The sequence below is a fragment of the Pholcus phalangioides genome, unplaced genomic scaffold (assembly GCF_987345545.1).
Source record: "Pholcus phalangioides strain wild (caught in Gottingen) unplaced genomic scaffold, Ppha-v1.0 ptg000039l_1, whole genome shotgun sequence".
Taxonomy (NCBI): Eukaryota; Metazoa; Arthropoda; class Arachnida; order Araneae; family Pholcidae; genus Pholcus; species Pholcus phalangioides.
In genome coordinates this window covers 28,551,068-28,573,034 of record NW_028301625.1, presented here as the reverse complement: position 1 = coordinate 28,573,034, position 21,967 = coordinate 28,551,068, and the positions used below count along the sequence as shown (strand labels likewise).

The 21,967-nt window shown below is 35.2% G+C and overlaps 1 protein-coding gene across 1 annotated transcript in view; it reads right to left on the bottom strand.

Annotated features, from left to right (window-relative positions):
• Window positions 1-21,967, bottom strand: part of LOC149065791 (uncharacterized) — a 141,059-nt gene that overhangs the window by 52,095 nt on the left and 66,997 nt on the right. Inside the window, exons 18-19 of the mRNA XM_089253924.1 lie at window positions 14,032-14,175; window positions 9,007-9,261 (exon numbers count right to left, since the gene is read on the bottom strand). Coding sequence (XP_089110050.1) covers window positions 9,007-9,261; window positions 14,032-14,175 — 399 coding nt within the window. The remainder of the gene's footprint in view (window positions 1-9,006; window positions 9,262-14,031; window positions 14,176-21,967) is intronic.

Below are 21,967 nucleotides of genomic sequence, written 5' to 3'. Positions count from 1 at the left end.
CATTCAATAATTATAAAAAAATCTATTTTTCTGAACAACATGCACATTCGTAAACGATTTTCTATTATATGCAAACAGAATGCCACCACTAGCACGACCAAAAGTTGACTGTTTGACTGCGAATTGATCAATAAAATCAAAATTGTTATTTAATTTAGGAATATTAGCAGTATTTAAATGCCATGTTTCAACCAAACAAAATGCTTCATACGAGAACAAATCGTTCCAAAAATTAGGAAATATACCTTTGTTATTTAGACCCTCGACATTGTAAAAAATCAACGATTTCACATCAAAATTACTTACTGTATTAGATTTTTCATTATCAATCTCTTTCCGGGTTACGAGGGATTCACTAATGTTAAACTGGCTGAACATTCACAGTGGCATTGGATTCAGAAGATCCGCTGCCGGCCGTTCAAATCGAGTGACAGTGTCACTGTCACGATCATATCGATAAATCCGATCACCAAAGAAAAGAGTTTTATACTTGATCACGAAATTAGATCCTAATGATTGTGCAAATTGGCGCAGTTTATATCGAATAGTTCTTGTACGATGACAAAAATCTTCATTGATGTCGATATTTGTTCCCTTTAGTTTTGATCGGTTTCGGAGCACAGAAGTTTTTTGAGCGTGGAAGGTAAACTTACTAATGATCAAACGTGGGCCACTGTTTCTTGATCTTCCCACACCATGCACTCTGTCCATCACGATATCACTCATCCCTAGATGGTGGACACAGATCTTCTTAATTTTGAGTTCCAAATCATTTACCGTTTCATTTTCCTGCTCGGCAATACCGGAAAACACCAGATTATCCCGTCTCGAACGATCCTCCAAATCATCAATCTTAGACATCAGGCTATCATAATTCGTCAATGGTTCGGCAGTAGCAATCGCTGGATCAACATGAGAATTTTCTAATGCCTTCATTCTTTCATCCATGCACCTGATCGTAGATTCACCCTCCCCCAATCTTGACTGTATATTTCCGGTATTCTCATCAGGTTTTCGACCAAGTCCATGTGTAATGACAACAGCAGCCTTATGCCCTTATTCATATCAAAACCCTCATCTGATTGTTCTTGCAAGTTTTTCATCTCTTCCATGTAATGCTTGCTTTTTTTCAAATTAGAGTCCACAAGTTGCCGTGGAAAACGATCCTTTCGTTTTACGCCAGTCCTTGAACATGGAGTCACTTGATCCAGATTTACTGTCTGCAAAGATACATTCGATAGACACTCAGACCTATTATTCCACGGCCGCTGCAACACCAGACAATTAGCACATTTCCATCTTGCTTTTTCGCTTGAAGGCATAGACGCAGTCGGGACAGGATCAGCACAAGCGTTGTAGAAAGATGACCAGCATGAGATACATTTTATACCATCCTTTAACTCAACATCATCAATCTCACATTTTCCACATATAATTTTAGCCATTCTTCAGAACTCGAGGGCCAAATAAAATCAAGTAAAAACAACCAAATAAATAGATATAAATAATAATCAAATAAAAATCTATGTATTTTAGGTTTAGTGCGGAGCCGATGTTTAGTGAGTGTTATCGCTACAGATAGATCGTTGCCACCATTTTTAATGAAAGTAATACAGGAGTCTGTAAAAAAGACGCATGAAAGGCCTCTGGCTCAAAATCTTTCCCACATCGAAGACACCCCTTCAATTCCTGTAATACTCTCCACAACACAGGAAAACACTATTGCTCTCATTAGTATAAAAATTGGGTGACCAAGGGCGATTTCTCCATTATTTTTATTTTTTACTGCACAACAAAAGAGAAAGAAATTGAGTCTTCCCCCAAAATCTCCTGCAGGGGTAAACGGAATGAGCTCAAGATGGAGAGATTGTTTATTTTTATCTGACCGAAATCGCTATGCACTGTACGTATATAGGTGCACTGCCCATCGATTCTTCTCTTTTCGAAAAATAACTGTAGTATTATATACACTCAAACCTCCAATTTTTTTCTCATCTCGGTCATTTTTCATGTATATTTTATAGTTATTTTTTTAAATACGTATCTTAAAGATATTTTTCTAGTAATGTATATCTAATGCATTTCGCCGCCCCTTCTCATTTAGCACCCGGTGCAATTGCACCAGTTGCACTGCTCTAAGACCACCCTGGATGTGTGTCACCATTTGTGAATCAACCAATGATCATTAGCAGGTATGGTAAACCATTCAAAGGTGGCATATTGAACATGAATATGCTGGAACCATTCATCCAGCTGTTTGAAGCCTGCCAGCAGACTGGATACACGCCGATGAACTTGAAATTTTTGGCACTGGACACAGGCTTGTGCCCACAGACAACAGTCCTGCTGAAGGCCAGGCCTGTAGAAGTAACATAGAAGAGAGTAGCTGTTGTTTCAGTCAGAGGTAGTTTCTTTAGCTTCAAGGATATAGATGATGAAAGTGTTTGCAGTAGCAGTCTGAGAGTGACGCAACCTGTGCAATTTCCATACGATTAAATTATAAGGGGCAGAAAAAAGTTAGAAAGGTTAGCTATACATAAATAGAAAATAAACCTTAAGGTATTCAAGAAAAATTGCTATACAAAATATACATGAAAAATAACAGTGATGAGAAAAAACTTCAAGGTTTGAGTAGATGATTGTTGATGACGTTTTTGTGGCCATCATTTGATGAAAATTGTCTATTTGGGTTCGAAGACCACTATCCGTTTGAGTTAGTCCTCGACACTTCCCAACATGAGTGATTGGCATCTTCAGGAAAATTATAGAACTGGAATCCCTTGAGTGATTGAGTGACATGTGGCACAGTTTTAGAGCACTTAAGTGGTCCCAGTGCAGCTCTACATCACTCAAGTTACCTGCGGCACATTCCCAGATTACTTAAGTGATCCACAGCATAATTACAGATTGAGTAATTGAGTAAATAATCATAGTTGAGTGATGTGTGGTGCAAGTACAGAGCACTTAAGCGGCCAGACACATTTCCAGATCACTTGGATTAGTGAAAAATTTAGAGATCACTAAAGTGACTCTATAGAGGACTTATGAATAGGGAGAATGTTGGTGCAGGTGCCTACATACCAGCGAAAGGTTTTACTCATTTTTGGCGCACAGAGTATGATGCCATTAAGAATATTTCATACCCCCCTCCCTCTTGTCATCAAAAGTCAGAAAATCAGAACACCCCATTGTTGCTGACGTAATACTTGAACAACCCCTTAGTCAATGGGGTTATCAATTTCTTATTTTTGATGTCAACTATTAAGCCAAAATGGAAAAGAAAATTGGCATTGATGATGGATTTATTGACATCTGCAATGGTGAAAAGGCATTTGAAAGAGCTTCTGAGATCAAAATTCATATTCAACAATTTTGTACCATACATCTGGATTTTCATGTTGTTTGCCACTACAGATTGATAGGAAAGGGGGGTTTTCCTTTCTCTGCAGGAGACGGTATTATGGTGCAAATATCCCATCCTCTATCAATTAAAAGTTTCAAATTGGGTGCATGATTGAAAATGAAATGGTGGCTACTATTGCTAAGCCTTACAGTATCCGCCACGTTAACGGAAGCCTTAATTAGTTTCCCTCAAACGTATAGTTTTCTACATTTTTGTGCTTCTGCCCGAAATATTCTATGATATATATATATATATATACCAACAAATTTTGTCATCTTTTTTATTCTCACCGTTGCATTTTCACTGCCAAGAGGTAGATCGTCATCTAAGATAATGTCCATCTCTTGAGTGGCTGCAGCAACAGCTAAGACACACAAACTGTCGGCCAGATAAGCTGTTTGTTTCTTGAGATGTTAAGTATGAGTGGATTCAGTTGTGCAGATTGCTGTCTGGCTCTTGTGGCAGTAACTTCTATATTCTAAAAAGTGCCATCATGGCTAATTGATACAAAGTATCCGAATTAACGGCTAGAACTGTCTGAATATTAGAAGGAAGGTGACTAAGCCCAATGTTTTTTATGAAATTCTCCGTCATTTTATTGTCCCCTTCATTCTTTGGAGAAGATATCAAGGTTTGAAGTCTCATGGCCTTAAGAGCATCATGGGTCCCCAGGCCAAGTGATTTTTCTGAGGCCATATCTGGCAAATTTTTGGAAATTTCAACCAGTTCTCATTTTTGTGAAGCACCTTCTTCTCTTGAGGTGAGTGGGCCCATGTGTTAAGACGGCACTGTGGAGTAACTTCTATAGTAAGTCCCCTATAGAGTAAGTCCTCTTACTCAATATTCTGCAGAAGAGTTTTGATTTTCTGATTCTCTGATTAAACTTTCTTTAAGCACAGTGATAGGATTCTCTGTTGGAGGTTGTAAAACTAAATCTGAAGTAGAAGTAGTCCTGAATACAGTAGGACCTCCCAAATCTGAAAGAATCTATCATCCAGACACTTATAAACCAATTTTTTTATTCAACAGGGGACTTTTGATGATTTTTATTTGCCCAAAATCTGCTTCAGCCTTTTCTAATACATTGGAAATCTTATTTCGTTTTGGTCTTGAACACCACTTGTTGGTGGCCACTGCAACTGTCAGGCTTCTCGGAAACAATGAGGGCAACTGGGTCTCAATGAATGTGATCCGTTAGAAATTCAGCTTCGATCAAAAGAACTTTTCTTTCTTCATTTCATTTCTCCACACTCTACAATTAACTTTAGTATTTTAGAACTTGTCCAGCACTCTACTTTTGTGATCATCCAAGTAAATTTCCAAATATGACAAAAACATCAAATGATGTGCAGGTGCAAGCTGCTAATAGCACTTTAGGATTACAGAAAATTGAACCTTTGAAAAAGCTAGAATGCAAAAAACCAGTACAAATGTTGTGTGAAGAATATGGAATCAGAAATTTAAAATTAATTTTTTTTATAACACACTATTTCAGTATCCTGCAAGACTGACCCAATCCAAAGAAAAATGATAGAAATGTCTTGGTTACAAAAAAAAAAATTTCGGCCAAAATAGGGTCTTAGCAACCACAGATAATTCTTTTCTGTTCTCATCACAATATATTACATTCTTTTTTGGGAGTCTTCCACAGTCCAGTCTGTCAACTCTCTTTGACAATACACACTGCAAATTATGGAGATATGTAAGTTTTTTAAGAATGACACTCTTTCGATATCACTTCCAAAAACAAAATGTGATAATTACAAGGTCCGATATAAATAAGTCGAGGTGGACCAAATGGTTTTACTGCAATGTCCATCCTTTTTAAGGATTCGTTTAAATTTTAGTGGTCAATGCCAGTGTAATCATTTCTAGCTCTGCTGAGCATTGTAAATATTGTTTATGCCTCTGCATACCCAAAAAATACAGAAGACAATTGAATGTTATTGGATATCATTAGAGTCACTAAACCTAGAATAGGTCTATGTATCCAACTGCTTTGTTATACAAACTGTTGTTTCACCTATACACAAAATGTGCACCATAATTTTACCATAGCACCATAATAACGATGAATGTTAATTACTGTCCAAGACCATGAAGTAAATAAAAAATTATTTTTTTTCAACCAGGCAGAAGTTTTTATTGACTACTCTATTTGTAGAACCCTCAAACTAAGCAAATGAAAAATTACTAAACCACCAAATGGTCCAGATACATCCTGTCCCCAAATAATCTTAAGAACAATACAATTTCTGCTTTGGCAGAATCATTAATTGCAATCTACTACATTTGTATTATTTGGCAATATGTCCATGATTCCCTTCTCAATTAAAATCAATTATATGAATTTTGTTAAAAAGTAGGAAAAGTATGACGAGTGGGAGCCCTGCGTTTGACAAAATCAGTTGTTCCCAAACACTGTGAGTAGCGATCACCTGGGGGATTTGGGTTAATAAAATAGAGGGTCTTAATGAAAGGGGGAACTCAAGTAAATTAACAAAAAAAGACCTGAATTTCGTTTCAAATTTCTAAAACTTTTAAATTCAAAATTGATTTAATTACAATGCCCCCATAGAAACTGGACCCTAAGGGCTCAAGCCACATAAGCCTTCGCCCCACAAAAGCATAACTGGATACAGGTTGTTTCCCTAACAAGGTGGGGGGATTTTAATTATATAAATAATTTTTTTTAATTGGGGGGGGCGCGATCATTTTCATTGCCCCCCCCCCCGTATCCCCATCCATGGCTTCAATCAACTTTGCGAAATCACCTAAGCCCTCAGGTTATCATGAATATTCAATGCAATCCATTCCTCCATACGTCCTTGATAGTCGTACATACGGTCCTCTGGCAACCCTAGACCCCCATCCCCACCAATGTTTTTGTCGTATCGGAATTTCTTCACCACCTACAACAAAACTTTCCAAAGCAAGCTCCATGGGCACATCCATGTTTGTTGAAAATGCATCCTGCGAATCAAAAACTCTGAATACACTATTGATCGATATTAAGTCATGTGCACAACAGCAGCGTTGCGCTGCTACGCATAGCAATAGTGGGCTCAAACCAGAGCAAAAGACCCAAATGACATTGAATGGAGCAAGGTGTGATTGATCGAGCAGTTTGTTCAGTCGGTTTAACGATCGGCACCATCTGTCGAAATCGGCAGTTTACTGTCGGAATCGACGAGCATCGCCAGACAGGGATGAGCATCAGAAGAAAACCCTGTCTAAGTAGAATAAGCACGAATGAGCCCATTTTTTTACTGATTGCATTAACGTGCACAGGCAAAACGTATTGGCGCAGGTAAAATAAAAAATTAGAAGAAACGTTTCTTATATACGAGAGCCGAAACCATAGTTTAAGGGTACATAGTCCAGCTGATTTTCCAATTCAGAGGGAAGCACATAGAAGGCTGATCCAGCCCTCTGGGTAAATTCCTTAGGAATAATTTTTTTTGCAAAAGTAAGCACTTGTACAACCACGGTCAAAATTCGGGACATATAAGAATTTTTTGGGAGTTTGGGAGATAGAATAGAAATTCGGGAGCCTTCCGGAAAATCTGGGAGACTTGGCAGCTATGGAAAAAGTATAAAAATAACATGTAGAACTCAGATAAATGTTACAGGCGTTTCGTATAGTTATTAAAATAAAAATGTTAACTTTTTATACGGACACCCTGTGCTGAAGAACCCAATTGCAAAGTTGTTGCCCTATCTTTCCTGATGCCAACAAAAAAAAATTCCAGATTTTTAAGTGCAATATTTACTGAGATATTTCAAATAAAAAATATATATATATTATATTTACATATATCTTATATTATATTTTAATTCAAATTGAAACAAAGTTAAAAAGTATACAAAGTTCCGTATAAAAAGTTCTATTTCAATAACTATGCAATCCCTTGTAACATGAATGACATATCTACACATTATTTGGACATTTTTTGTAATTGAAAGTATGCCTCTAGGATTAACGGTTTGCCAGTAAAATACCATTCGTCGTTACCTATGCACCCTATAGTATATTGCTTTATTAATTTTTTTCCAGGAAATACAAATCAAAGTGCTCAAAGAGGCGCAATTATTACTTCAAAGATAAGAACTTGGGAAATAAACAAAACTGGATCTATAATCTGGAAGATTCCAGAATCACGTAAGTCCAGAGGAGTCCAAATTTGAGAAGTCCTACTGTATGTGACAGAGTTTGAGAATATAAAATTGCACACAACATCATCATAATTAAATTTAGTTCTCCTATTAAATCAATCAATTTTCTTGAATCAAGGATTCCAGAAATTTGGAAATTTGCTTCAATCTGAGCAAAATATAATTGTAGATTGCCAAAAAGGAAGAATTTTCATTGCAACTTAAGCAATTTTTTCTTCCGGGTTGGAAAAAATCCGGCTATAGTGTCGGGGTGGGGGGGAGGAAAGAGGAATATTACACAGATGTTACAAAGGGATGAAGAGGATTAAAAAAGAGAGAAAACAAAGCAATAAATTTTGTTGGTAGTTGGAAGCTACAGGAGGTCTTTTAAGGGAAAAATGATTTACCCATCTGGCCTGTGGAAGCAGCAATATCCGATGATACATATGTCCAAAATAAGGCATTACCAATGAAAATGTTGTGCAGTTCTGGTTTAGATGTCATCATTGCAGTTGTTGATGTGTTTACACATAATATCTTGCACACATTTAAAAAAACAATATTTTGCTTTCACATAATTAATTTATTCTGTATAGAAATATTTATATTTACACAAGTTAAGGAGAGAGCAGAACCATACGTTTTTCTTCCAAGCTGTCTAGGGACACTGTCTTTCTGTGAGTCTGGGGTTGGTGATCTTGATGTCATTGGCGTCCATCACAGAATGATTATTGATTAGGAGAGTACTTAAAAAACATTCTTTACATTAATTATATATTGTATATACAGTCTGTCCTGTAAGTCATAATTCAGCCTTTATCTCATCAACCATTTGTCTTAGAAGTATGATTCTAATTCAAAAAAATGCTGAATGTTCAGAAATCAGTCTGTACCAGTTTTGAGAGTGAAAATACAGTGTCATAAAATAAAAAAAATCTGAATTTTATAGGGTCCCCACTGTCCTCTAACTTACAATTAGCAAGTTGTTGCCCTGTCTTTCCCGAGACCAACAAAAAAATTCAGTGTTTCTAAGTGCAATATTTGCTGAGATATTTGAATTTAAAATCTGAGAAAAGGTGGGAGAGAAGCGTTGTCTGTTAGTTTAGGATGAAAAGAATGCTGTTTTCTTGATTTGTGTATAAACTTTTTAAACACTCATTTTTCATACTTTGGAGCACCCTGTATTTTTTTTCTTTTGCATTTCTGAAATTTGATACCATGTGTACAGATACCATGTACCAGATAAATAAATATCAAGAGTTTTTTTGCTGCATCATCTAATTTTCTTGTTTGTTACAATTTTCTTACTCTGCATAAACTTATGAAAGATATATAAACTTCAGTGTGTGAAGAATTTCATTACAATCCTAAACTAGCAACAAGATTATTTAATTACCATTTAAAATAACCAAAAAAATATGCAATGAAAAAGCCAATGACATACATACTTCTACAGTTAACTGAGAACTTTCTTCAAGGGTACCAAGTTTCATTTTCAATTTTGATAGATCTTTATCTTTCGTTTTCAGCAGTTCAACTAACCCTTCATTCTTTACCTTTAATTCTGTAACTATGCTGTCATTTTCAGATTGCTTCTTTCTAATAAGTTTTATAGACGAAATGATATTTTTATAATGTGAAGAATCTTCAAATTTTTCAGCATCAAAAGTCAAATCTATCTCTTCATTAGTTTCTTTGTATACCTATAAAAAAATTTATGGAAAAAGAATGTACATGTAACATTAATTATAAAAAATTTTTTCAATAGGGAAAAAATATGAAAAATATGTTAATTGCTATATACAATAGAACTTCAGTTTATGAATGATTCACATGTGTGAAAATTTACAAATTTTGACTTGATATATGAGATATTTCTCGCAATACGAGTAGCACATATTCCAAAGACACCTGGATGGGCACTAGTGTAAATGAGGCTTTGCGTATTCACTTTGTCTGTTAAGTGTCTTATGATCACAACTAAAAAAACCAATGGTTTGCTTTCCCTCAAGGCCATCTTAACAAGTAATGGGCCATGCCCAAGTATTTTTTGGGGCTCCTTTTTTATTATTTCAATAAAAGACCAAATTGAAAAACATGTTGTATGTATTGTGCTATATATGTAAGGAGTGGCAATCATAACTCAAGCCCATGACAGACTGTCTCGTACCTTTCTTCTGTATTAATGCAAGTGAGGATTACAAACTGAAGCAAACCCCTGCTCTTTTGTATCATTCTAGAAATACTTGAGCCTTTTATGAGAGGCTCATATATAAAATGAGTAAAAATGCAATAACTAAGTATATCAACTTTTTTTCTTTGAAAAGGGTGTTGGCTTACATGAGGGCGATTGTCATAGAATGAATCATTTGAGTCATTTTCCATGGAAAGTTTAATTTGATATATGAGTATTTTGGATTACAATCATGCTTATGGAATGAATCATTCTCGTAAACCGAAGTTCCACTGTATATATATATACCAGTTACTAAAAAATTAAGAAATAAATATAAAAGTTAGAGTAAATTCTCCTACAGAAAGTCTGTAATATGTGATTAGGGGGTATAAATACAGGGTGTCTACAATCAAAGTATTGTGTGTTCTGGGCAATCTAGCTTTAACTAAAACGAAACTTCGAGAATGTCTTGACCGACTGGCAGTTCAAGGTGTTGACACAAAACTTCTTCAAAAAGGAATTGGTCTTCAGGATGAAAAAAGCTTCAAAAAGGTTCTGGCTATTTTTCCTTTTCCCGTGTACGCACAGCAGGACATCGAGGCCTCTTTGTGAGGTTGATTGCTTTGTACTGCCCAGATCGTAACAGAGATGTCTGCAATCTTCTCGGAATGACATACACTCATTGTATTAGGTCTTTTGCCGAACCCACCTTTTTTTTACTCCTTTCTTCATATATTTTTTACTCTTTTCTGGTAAATATTGTATCTCTGCTCAGGAAAGCTGTATGCACTAATTGAAACTCTGAAGTCTATAATGTTTATTTTATTTACGGTATAAACTTGAAAATTGTATTTATAGTGCAATTAATAACATTTTATTCATTTCAAGCAGAAAAAAGTCTTTGTTCGTAAAAAGTCGAATCAATAAAAGCGCATTCACTACTAACAAAAGTACTTTTTCCAATACGTTTATAATGATTTGTTTAGGTTTGTGGGGTAAAGTCAATAAATAAAAACATTATAATCAAGCATTGTCTCGGGAACAAATGTTCAGTGGTGGATTCAAGATTCTGCCACCAAGTGGGCTGTACATCATACAAATTTTGCTGCTCTTTACTCCTCTAGTCTAATTTTCTTGACCACTGATTCCAGAAATATGCCACTCTTGGCTACAGCCCAATTATCCACCCTTCCCTGCACATATGTATCTCTCTCTCCAAATTACAATTTCGGTTGCTCACATGCTTTCATAACTTTTTGGTAAATCTTTTAATTGGTTGTTCCTCACTTTCACAGTTTTGATCACTCACATACTTGCACACTCTGTCATTCTTTTGATCAAACACTGGCCTAGTTCTTCGCTCTCTATGTTGCTCTTTTGGTCATCCGTTCTCTTGTTCGGCCCCTCACTAACATTGATTATCAAAATCAGTCTCATATTTACACACTCTCCAGGTAATTCTCTTGGTCACTCATTCACCTGGCTCCTCGTTCTCTATTTTATTCATATAATGTATTTCCACACTGTTTTGATCACTTACATGCTTGAAAACTGTCTAGGAAACTCTTTTGCATGGCCCCCACATCCTGCGATAGGATCTTTAGCGGGGGCCCCAGACCAGACTTTTTACGGGCTCCTCTATAGTGAACTTAGTGTGTAAAAGCAAAAATATTACGAATCATCCCGGTTGCCCAGACAGGAGTCCCGTCAGCCCTACCCTTGGGGGAAGCATGCTTTCTTTACACTGACCTAGTCCTTTGTTTCATGCTTTCACACTGTACACTCATAAGCAGTGGGATATTTATGGGGGGGGGGAGGTTAGCCAGCACCTCCTAGCGATAGAACTATCTCTAGGAGGTGTAGGCTATAGCCCAGGGCAGCAAGTTCAAAGGGGCGGCAAAGTGTAGGAATGTGTGGCTGAGAGGAGGGTGGCAAAATTTTATAACCACAGATTCGCCTCTGCCCAGATAGCGAGACTAGGTCAGTGAGTGACCTAGAGAGTTTGCAAGCGTGTGAATAAGCAAAAGAGTGTGCAAGCACATGAGTGAGCAAAAGAGTACTCATGTGTGAATAAGCAAAAGAGTATGCAAGCACGTGAGTGAGCAAAAGAGTACTCAAGCATGTGAATGACCGAAAGAGTACACAAGCGTGAGTGCTCAATAGAACTTAGAGACACAGGTATATTTATAGGAGGGGGCAAAACGATTTAAACTGGGCGAAAAATCGAGGAATGAGTAGTCAATAAAATAAAATTAAACTAGAATGAGAAAAGGGTGGCAAAATTTGGTTAGCCAACAAGCAGAATAATCATAAATACATCTCTGCTCACAAGTACACTCTCTGGGTCACTCACTGACCTGGTCCCTCTTTTAGTCTTTCACATGTTTTCATACTCTCTAGTTCTTTTTTTTTCTGGTTGCTCACCTAGTCTCTGCTCTCTAGGTAGAGACGGTTTTGTCCCTTTTCTCACATTTTAATCTCATTTTCTTGATCACTCATTCCGTAAATTTACTGCCCCTCCGAACTTGCAGCCCTTGGCTATAGCCTGTGTTCTCTTGATAAATTTCATTATATATTTCATTTCTTACCGGTGATTATGCATAACATCCAAGGGTCGTTGGAAAATTAGATAAATGGTAAAAAAAATTCACTTTTACCAGTGATTAGGCCCATACATAGTCCCAAGGTGTAGCACACAGGAAAATATGATAAATACTTGAAATTTACCTTTTTTACCGGTGATTATGCATGATACCCTATATCAGGGTAGGATGGTAAAATTTGTTAAATCGCAGTTTGTTATATTGATGTCCGAGTGCAGAATTCATCAAATAGTAGTTAATTATAGAAGTTATTTCGGGGATGTTCAAATAAATTTGTAACATCAGATTCATTATATGCGGTTAAAACTCAGGTTCACAAGTACGGTCATCTAAATCAGTATTTCTCAACCTTTTTCAGCCAGTGTCCCTTTTTTGGACAATATTTTTTCTCGTAGCTCTGTCTTACCCATCACCCCCCATCATCCAAGAGTGGGACCCTTTTGTGGTCCCCTTAAAATATCCCAGGACCGCAAGGGGGCCATGTAGCCCCAGGTTGAGAACCACTGATCTAAATAAGAACTTTTCATGGCGATGGGACCGATTTATCATCTTTATCAATATTAAATGGCAGTTATGCATAATCACCGGTAAAAGTGATTTTTTTTTTTTTTTTTAGTATCATCAAAAATTACGTACGATGCCTGGTGCTAGAAATTCTGAGAATTATTTGCTCTGATGGGAGTGGAGTACTCTGAAAAGGCTAGAATATCACAATTGCAGTATTCAACATTCATTTGCACTGCGATTCATATCGTAGTGTCGGATTTTGCTTCTCAAAAAGAAAAAGAATTCTACACATTCAAGTATAATAGATACATAAGAATGTCTAACTATACTCAAAATGAATCTTTCTTGAAATCTAGGGGGTATTTGTAATGAAAAAAAGAGAGGGAGAAAACATCTCTCTTCCTCAAAATCACATTTGCAAAAGACTGAAGATAAATATAATTTTTTTTTTCAAGATTCTGATTGTGCTATTCAAAACTGTTCTATGCCGCAAAGAATGATTGACTTTCCAAGTTGATCACAGACTAAGTTGTGGCCACAGCAATTCTGGCGTTTCTCTTGCACAGTACCATGGGGCTTAATCCCTTCGGGAGTGTTTGCGTGAAGAAAGGGGGAGAGGCGTATCCTTAGCCATCCTTGTCATGTTTTATCAAAGACGTTAAGGGGGAAGGAAAAACAGTAAAATACGTTCAGAACTGTTTAGAAGCAGATATTCTGCTTCATGTTTTTACGTTCAGAACCGTTTTGGAAAGGATTTTTTCACACGTATTTGTACGTGCAGATCCATTGGTCAGTTAATGAAAGGATGGGGGGAACTTGCCCACAGTGAGAGAGAGAGCAAACTGTCAACTTTGGCTTTTGATTGTGATCATGTAATGCTTTGCACACAATGCAAGTGTATAAATCCTCTTATAAGACTAGTCTTTATCTTGAAATCTTTGATATTAAATGACTCGTATTAAGAGAATATTGTTAGTTCATTAAATCAAAATTTGTTTAAAATTTTTGCTTGTATTGTGAACCATTGCTTATTCATCAAGTCTGAATTTCTTAAAATCTGAAATCTGTTCATCTTGCAAAACACTCAGAAACTGAGTTACTCTTAGTCAGAAGTTTTGCTGCGCTTTTTGTTTACGGCCTGAAATATTGCCATAAAAATACTATTGTAAAGTAATAGAAATGCTCACTGATTCCAGAATTTTTCCAACACAGCTGAGGAATTGCAAAATTGATGAAGATTTTCTTTCATAGTCCTTCAAAACTCCATCTTTACATTTTGTTTCCTTTCTCAAAGAATTGACCATAGACTCAAGTGCCCGAATCTTATCATTCTATCAATAAATATGATAGAAGCATATATTTGAAAGAGACTCTTGTACATGAAACAAATCAGAATATACTCCTCACAATTACTTTCAAACACACATTATACAGTACATAACAAAATTTTTTTTTTCACTGTAATTTTTACATTACGATACACTTTATTAAAACTTTCTATCCAATGTATAAATATGCTCAGAAAATGAAGTACTGAAAAATGATGGAAAATATCTTTAAAAAAATTAAAACAAGGTGTCTAAAACATTCACAGAAAAATACAACTTGAAGTACTCAATCATGACACAAGGTTTAACAACCATGAACAAGTTGCTAGAGGGAAAACAAATACTTTTGCCTTTATATCTGGAAATATAGCAACACTTAATGTCTGGTATTCTCCTTTTGATTCATAAAAATTTTCAAAAAGAGTCTACAGTTGTTGGAATTGTTCCAATCTCCTGACTTGAAAATAGGAGTGACTGGCTGATTTCAAGGAACTAGGAAGAACATAAATAGCAATGCAATGGTTCAATGCAATTTCTAAAATATTTTGAGGGTGGGACTTGGCATAGGCGGAGATAGACTTGGAAGTCAGGGAGGCACAGTCATATTGCTGGGAGGGGCATGATGATGATGATTTCAATTCATATATACATTAGATCAGTCGATTCCACCTTTGACACTGGGGGAGGGAGGGGAAGCATTGCCCCACCCATATGGGACTTGGATACAAAAAAGTTGAGTTTTTCACCTAAAGGTTCAAATACAAATACAAAAACAAAGCCACATTAGGCAAAATGGCCAACGAGGTGACTGAGAAAAAGATGTCCATAATAAATATGGATGTCATATATTTCAAAAATACAGCAACCCAATTAAAAATGCAAAGTATAGGTACTGCTTTAATCATATTTCAGATGTTAATTTGAAATAAATAGAAATTAAATAAATACAGTAAGTGAATCATCTGAATTTGAAGATGCTATGTTACAGAAATGACTATTAATGCATTGCAAACAAGAGACTGAAATATCAGTCTAATCTCATCTGCCTAGAACAGGGTTTTTTTCAACCTTTCTTATCTTATGACACACTTGAATTGAGATTTAAAAAAAGTACAGTTTGAATGATTTAATCACTAACCCAGACAAAAAAAAAAATATTGCTAAATTGTAGTAAAAAGACAGACAAAAACAAAACTAAAATAAAATTACAAGTTATGTAATCATGTTTCGACTTCTTTAGAAATAATTTAGTCAATTTCTTGTCATGACACACCTACGATCCTTTCACAGTACAGTGGTTAAAAATGAAACTTGATCTAGAACAGTGGTACGCAGACTGTGGGTCACATCAATGAACTAGGGGGAAGGGGTCACAGGAGATTCTCCAAAATAAAACTCAAATAAGAAATTCATTTTTATTTAAAAATACATCAAAACTAAAGAATGCCTTTATTCAGCTGAGCTAATTACCATATATATCATAATATGTAATTTTATCAAATTTCTACTTGTACAATAATCAACATATCGGTTCTGTCATGCCAGAATCATGAATGTGCAATGTCATTGCAAAAAAAGAATGTGGGAAATGATGTTGGAATGTTTATCCTACCCATGTTACTCTACGGAAGTTATTTTCCTAAAATGTTTTGCAATGTGTTTCAATAGGGATAAACATTCATGTTTCAGGCACAACTTAGATAGAAAAACAAGGTATCCAAACAGCTGATAAAAAAAGGAAAATTTGCACATTCGTGCTTCTGGCATGCGGCAGACAATATAAAGTTTTACAGGGTGGCTTAGAGAGAATCACCCGATTTCAAAATTGTATATTTAAAAAAAATTAAAAACACAGAATAGAATAATGAGTAATAAGTGAATATACAGGGGAAGATGTGACTACGTTTTACGAACATTTTTTATTAATGGTCAATTTCAAATGTAAAATCATTCTGAAATCAGATGATTCTTTCTTAATTACCCTGCATACAAAAATCTAGGACCATAGCATCACTACATTTCAATCTTACATAAGGGACACTAAGTATATCCAAAAAACAAAGTAAATATTTATATTATATCAAAGAAAAATTGAATATCTTTGGATTTCAATATCGCCTAATTAAAATCAAAAGAGCAGCTCCAAAAAGAGCTTTCGGGACAGCACATTTACTGGCAAAAAACGGATTATCCTGGAACATATGGTCAGCCTATGTAGAGGTCGCCGATAAATTTTTTTTGGTCAAAAGGGGGGGGGGTCATGCTTCAAAAGGTTTCTGCACCATTGGTCCAGAATGAAAACTTGTTCTTCAGTGGAAATAAATTGCTGAGTATGGCAAGAAAATATTTTTTATTCACATTTTGAAAAGAAGAGTTTGAAATTGATATTTTTACCCTTTCCTTAGTCTAATTCGAGTTGGTGAAAAAATATATGTACCAGTGTATATAATCGTGTATATCTCTTCTGGATTCATATATACAGTGCACACTGCTTAATGTGATCACTAGAGCCCGGAAGTTCAGGCAAAATGCCATAAATGCCTTTTTTTGCCTATTTTCAAACTTTATTGGTAAAAATGCCTTTTTTGAAATTTTCATGACATAAATGTGTGCCTATTTTAACAGTTTTCAGTTTATTAGTGAATTTCAGAGACCCATAATCTGTAAAACTTGGATATGTTGAGTATTAAGAACATAATTTCTCTTTCAAAATTTTCCAACTCTCAGTATTAATTATCATCAGAAATCCCACCTTCCAGCCAGGAGCGGTACCAGGGTGATGTGTTGATGGGGGGATTTTTTACAGTGAAGGAGTCAATCGGTGAGATCCAACCTAGTGTCCGCAGGCGCCAAAGATACTTAAAATGTAAAAATTAATATTTAAAAAAATTAATTAGGAATTACAATTATTTAAAACTTTAAATTAATTTAAAATTAATTAAACATTAAAATTAATTGAGATTAAATTTAATTTTTAATATTAATTAAAAACTGAAATTAGTTAAAAATTAAAACTAAATTAAAATTTATATTTATAAAATTATATTTTTTCAATAGCAACAGACTTATTTAAAAAATTGCTTTGCAACAACTCATGAATTAGCTGTTTTTGACAATAAATTTTAACATATGTGCCGGCCACCCTTGTAAAAAATACTGTATGCAAAAAAAGTTTGAGGGGACAACTGAATAACGTGTTATACAGGGGAAACTCGATAACTCGACACGTGGATAACTCGGCTATCCGGATAACTCTACATCTATTATTCCCTTGGTTGGCCCAATACTAATTTCAATGAAGGGGAAACTCTCTAACTCGACACATGGTTGGCTTAACTTATAAGTCGTCTACGATTTTTGTCCTTTTACCAAGACTGGTTTTTACAATTGCCCGTATGTTACCATTCTAAGAATTTTTTGACGTTGTCAGTGGGTACTTCAATAATCCTTTGTTCTATATGATGGGTCCCTTTTATGTGCTGTGGGTAGGGGGGCATGCATGTGAAGAATGAATGTTTAAAGCCTCTTGGCCAGCCTATCATTTTAGTGGCATTTCCAGGATAGGTCTTTCATTCTTTTCATGGTCAAAAAACGTGTGGAGGATTCCTAAAGTGTGGTGTGATCCTTATTGAATGTTGAAATTGTCAACATCCAATAGGATAAAAATCTTATCTATTGTGAGTTTTGATACTGTCTGTTGAGGAGAATGTTTTTGGCGAAACTCAGTTTTATGATTTCTTGGAAAAGGAATAAAAAAATTTTCGATAACAAGAAATAATAGACACATATTTTATTGAAATAAGTGGGTACTAACTTGTGTGCATAATTTAAAAAAAATTAACAGAAAAAAATTTCTAATAAAATTCTAATTGCATGATTTAAAATAATAAATTTCTCCAATTTTGCGCAGACTATGGTTGTCAAAAACCTATTCAAAAACATGTTTTTTCCACCACAGATACGTTAAATAACAAAAGATTACTTTCATACAAAATGGATTGATTTTCACTAATAATTTATTATAATTATCAAGTGCACAATATTAAGTTTCAAAATTTTTTGTCTGAAAAGATTTTTCTCGTGGTTAAATTTAATTCAGACAGAACATCTGACACCACATAATCAATTTTATATAGTGGATTCCACTTATAATGTTCCTCAGAGCTGAAAATTAGGAGGAAGAGGAGCTGGGTTTGGTGTCCCTGGCACTAGACTTGGGGGGGGGGGAGCGTGAATTTCAACTTTTACCTGCCCTTAAACATTACAAGGAGCACCAAAATGCTGACCAAGCATCTGGTTGCGGCACTGCTCTTAGAACCTTTTCCCACTTGGTACGATTTATTTTCGTGGTCCCATCTTTCTCTAATACTTATTAATATTTCCCATTTAAAGCGTTTTGCTACTTACAATGTCTGTTATGGTTTTCGGAAAAACGTTATAAGCAGGATCTACTTTAATCCAGCAGGAAAGTTCAATCCAGGTACTTATTTATTTGCACCTGAAAGATTTCAAATTATAAAGGCTTTAAATTATTAGATGGGGTCGAAGCCTATATTTTCATAGACATATTATAGAGAGGCTATGTTCACATGCTCACCTTCTGCAACAGGGCTTAGTTAGGTTTTCTGTTTGGGGGGGGGGGGGGGCTTTGCTGACATTTTTCATACTTTCAAGCCCCACTATAGTGAATTTGTAGAGTGAAAAATCAAAAAATAGCCCTGTTAGTCTCACCTTATGGGAGTCCCTGTTAATATCATTATCAGTGAGTCTGCAAACAAATTCGACTTCATTCCCAGGGAAAACCCTAGATGTGCTACAAAAGTAATATAATTAATTTTCTTAACCCACCTATTTTAAATCTTAAAAATTTTCACTTACCGAAAATAGCTTTTTTCGAACATCCAGCTATTTTTTAGTACACCTCAAGCTCGCGTGTTCAGGACTAAAGTTAAAAAAAGTAAAACAAGGGGTAGAAAACAATGATTCATATTATTCAATGGCTTGTGCTTTATTGTGTGTTACTAAGAAAACTGAAGGGTATAAATTTTTTTGCCCCCTCCCGACATGTGCCCTTAGGCATTAAGGATATGTATGGGTGAGTATACATGGTGGCCGAATCGCATAGAATCCTTATAGAACCTTAGTGGGAATACAATTCACCCTCCTCTGACTATGGCTTCTTTATTCTTTTGGCCTTACCAGCAGAAAAAAGCTCAAGGTAAAACTTCGAGAGCACAAATTTTAGCAAAAGGAAATTTGAGGAAATTTTAGTGACAAGAAATTAAATTAATTAAAAAATTAAGGATTAATAAAGAAAAAGTAAGTTAACTGGAGTTATGTTTGCTTGAAGGCTCTTGGGGGGGATGATCGCCCCCATCACCCTCCCCCCCTCCCCTGGATCCGCCACAGCTTCCAGCCTCCTTCAGATGCAAATAAGTGATCTGAGAGATTGCAGTTGCCATTGCATTAACTTTGCTTCGACTGGATGGTGTTAGACATGAATGATTTTGTCGCAGATGAATACATCCAGTGTTAGAAAAGCAGAGGAAAATTAGAAATTTTTGTTTCTTCACAGGCTTCACATAATATGTCTCGCTCAGGCACTAGACTGCGTTTTATGTGTATAGTTGACTGATGACTGTTCCAAGAGGTCATGAATTGAAGTCATGGCTCACACAAGGTGGGGGTAGGAGCAGACAGTGCTCTGAGGCTTTTTATTCCTCACTTATAGCATAACATATAGCTTCTGTTATAGTGGACAAAAAACATTTTGTGGCTCTAAGCAAGAAGCAATGATTTCTTTAACAGTCTTACACACTGGCATTTGTTGATCCAAAGGTAGCTGGTGTTTTATTGGATTTCGGATGACTTCATTGTGGAGCCGTCATTATCACCTGATGGTGGGGGCAATTAAGTTGCTGCTATTACTGTCTGTTTAGAAGCTAGAGTGAGACACTTATCAATTGTCTGGTGGAGGTTTTTCCCACTATGTCCAAATGAGTTACATAGGAATGCTTAACTATAGAAAACAAAATTCCAGTTAATTAATGAAGTGGAAAAAGGGACGAAGAAAAAGTGTGATATCGCAAAAGAATATGGCATACGTCCTAACACGTTATCAACTTTTCTTGATGTTGTGGTCAACTCATGGATGCAGTCATGATTGAAGGCCTAAAAAAAAAAGGCATCAAATCTTCTGCTGAAGGAAATGAAAATGATTCTGAGGAAGCAGCCAAGGTGCCTATTCCAACACCTGCTGAAGCTGCAGACTTTTTAAAAAAATGAAGTGATTCATTGTAGGCCCAAATGATGTTGAATATCGCATTTTTCATTCTCTAAATCAACTCAAAAATTTTGTGATAAGTGTGAGAGCAACCCAAACACAACGAATGAAAATTACAAATTTCTTTAAATGAAATAATTAATGACATAGTTTATATTTTACCCAATCACCAGTTGCAACAATAAGGAAACTGGCAAAGTAAGTGAAAATATTCAACACATATTTGTAGTTAATTTTTGAGAGGGTATAGTTGTTCTTTTTTCAAAAATTGGTAATTCAAAGTTTTTGCAGTCCCCTTGGACTTTGAATAAACCATGTTTGACTGTAGTTTGTGATTTTTTTTTATTAGTTAATTTAGAATAAGTGGCATGATTGTTAATTATAGTCTTTAACTTAAAAATAAATTGATTAAAATCAAAGTCAAGATCTGTCTGCAAATAAAATTTATAGTTTGGAAAATCTCTTGTTAATTGCGTGAAGCTTATAAATTTAAATCTCTGTGAAGAAATCAATTTTGTTGAATTTACGTTAGTCACATTGTTTCACAATTTGCATAGAATAAGGTAGTGATATGTTAATTCAAACAATAAAACAGGCTTATAAGAGGATTCAAGTTGTGAATAGAAATATGACCAAGACATGATGCAGATGAAGATTGAATCACTTGACTTTAATAACTCAAGTGACTTGAATCTGTGATGGGATAGAAGATCCAAACAATCAAGTTGTGGTTGAAGTTCAGTATCAGTGATATCAATGTTAAAGTTGTGAATTAGCAACAGGTTTTTACATTGAACTTTTTTTAATGTCCAACTCTTTTACAAATTTAAGAATGTGCAAATAATGTAAGTGATGCGAGAGTGGCCTTGACATTTTTTTCACACACACATTACAAAGGTAATTAGGGAAAAAACCTATTTACTAAAATAGTTTAAAAACAAATTTGAAAATTCTGAGTTAATTTTTTTCCCTCTACTGCAAAAACAAAACTGGATAGATGGATAAAATTTAACATATAATGTTATTAACTCCATGATATTTGAAAATATGCAACTCGTATGAAAATATGAGAACTAGCTAAGGCAATCGGTCGTTTTAGGTACTTGCATAATTTACAGAACACTATATTTCAGTTTCTCAATACTTTTTTGACGCAGTTTTAGGTCACCATCAGAATTATATTTGAATCGGTAAGGCTACAACGATTTACACACTTTTTAACATAACGCTATTTTCATAAGGCGGAAAATCTCTATGGTTTCTTTTTTCATGTAAAGAAAATCTCTATTTTGTATACAAATAAAGAGATTAAAAAAAAATAATTTTTATTTTTCTCTGTAAGTAGGAATTCAAGTCCATGTGAGGTGGCTGCTTATAGTTTGATATCATCATAGTGATTAAACCGACGGTGTTTCAGTTTTCAAATAGTTCAATGGGTGGCTGCTATAAAATGAATAATATTCATGTTCTTAATTATGTTACTAAGAGGCAATTACAATAAGATCTAAAGTT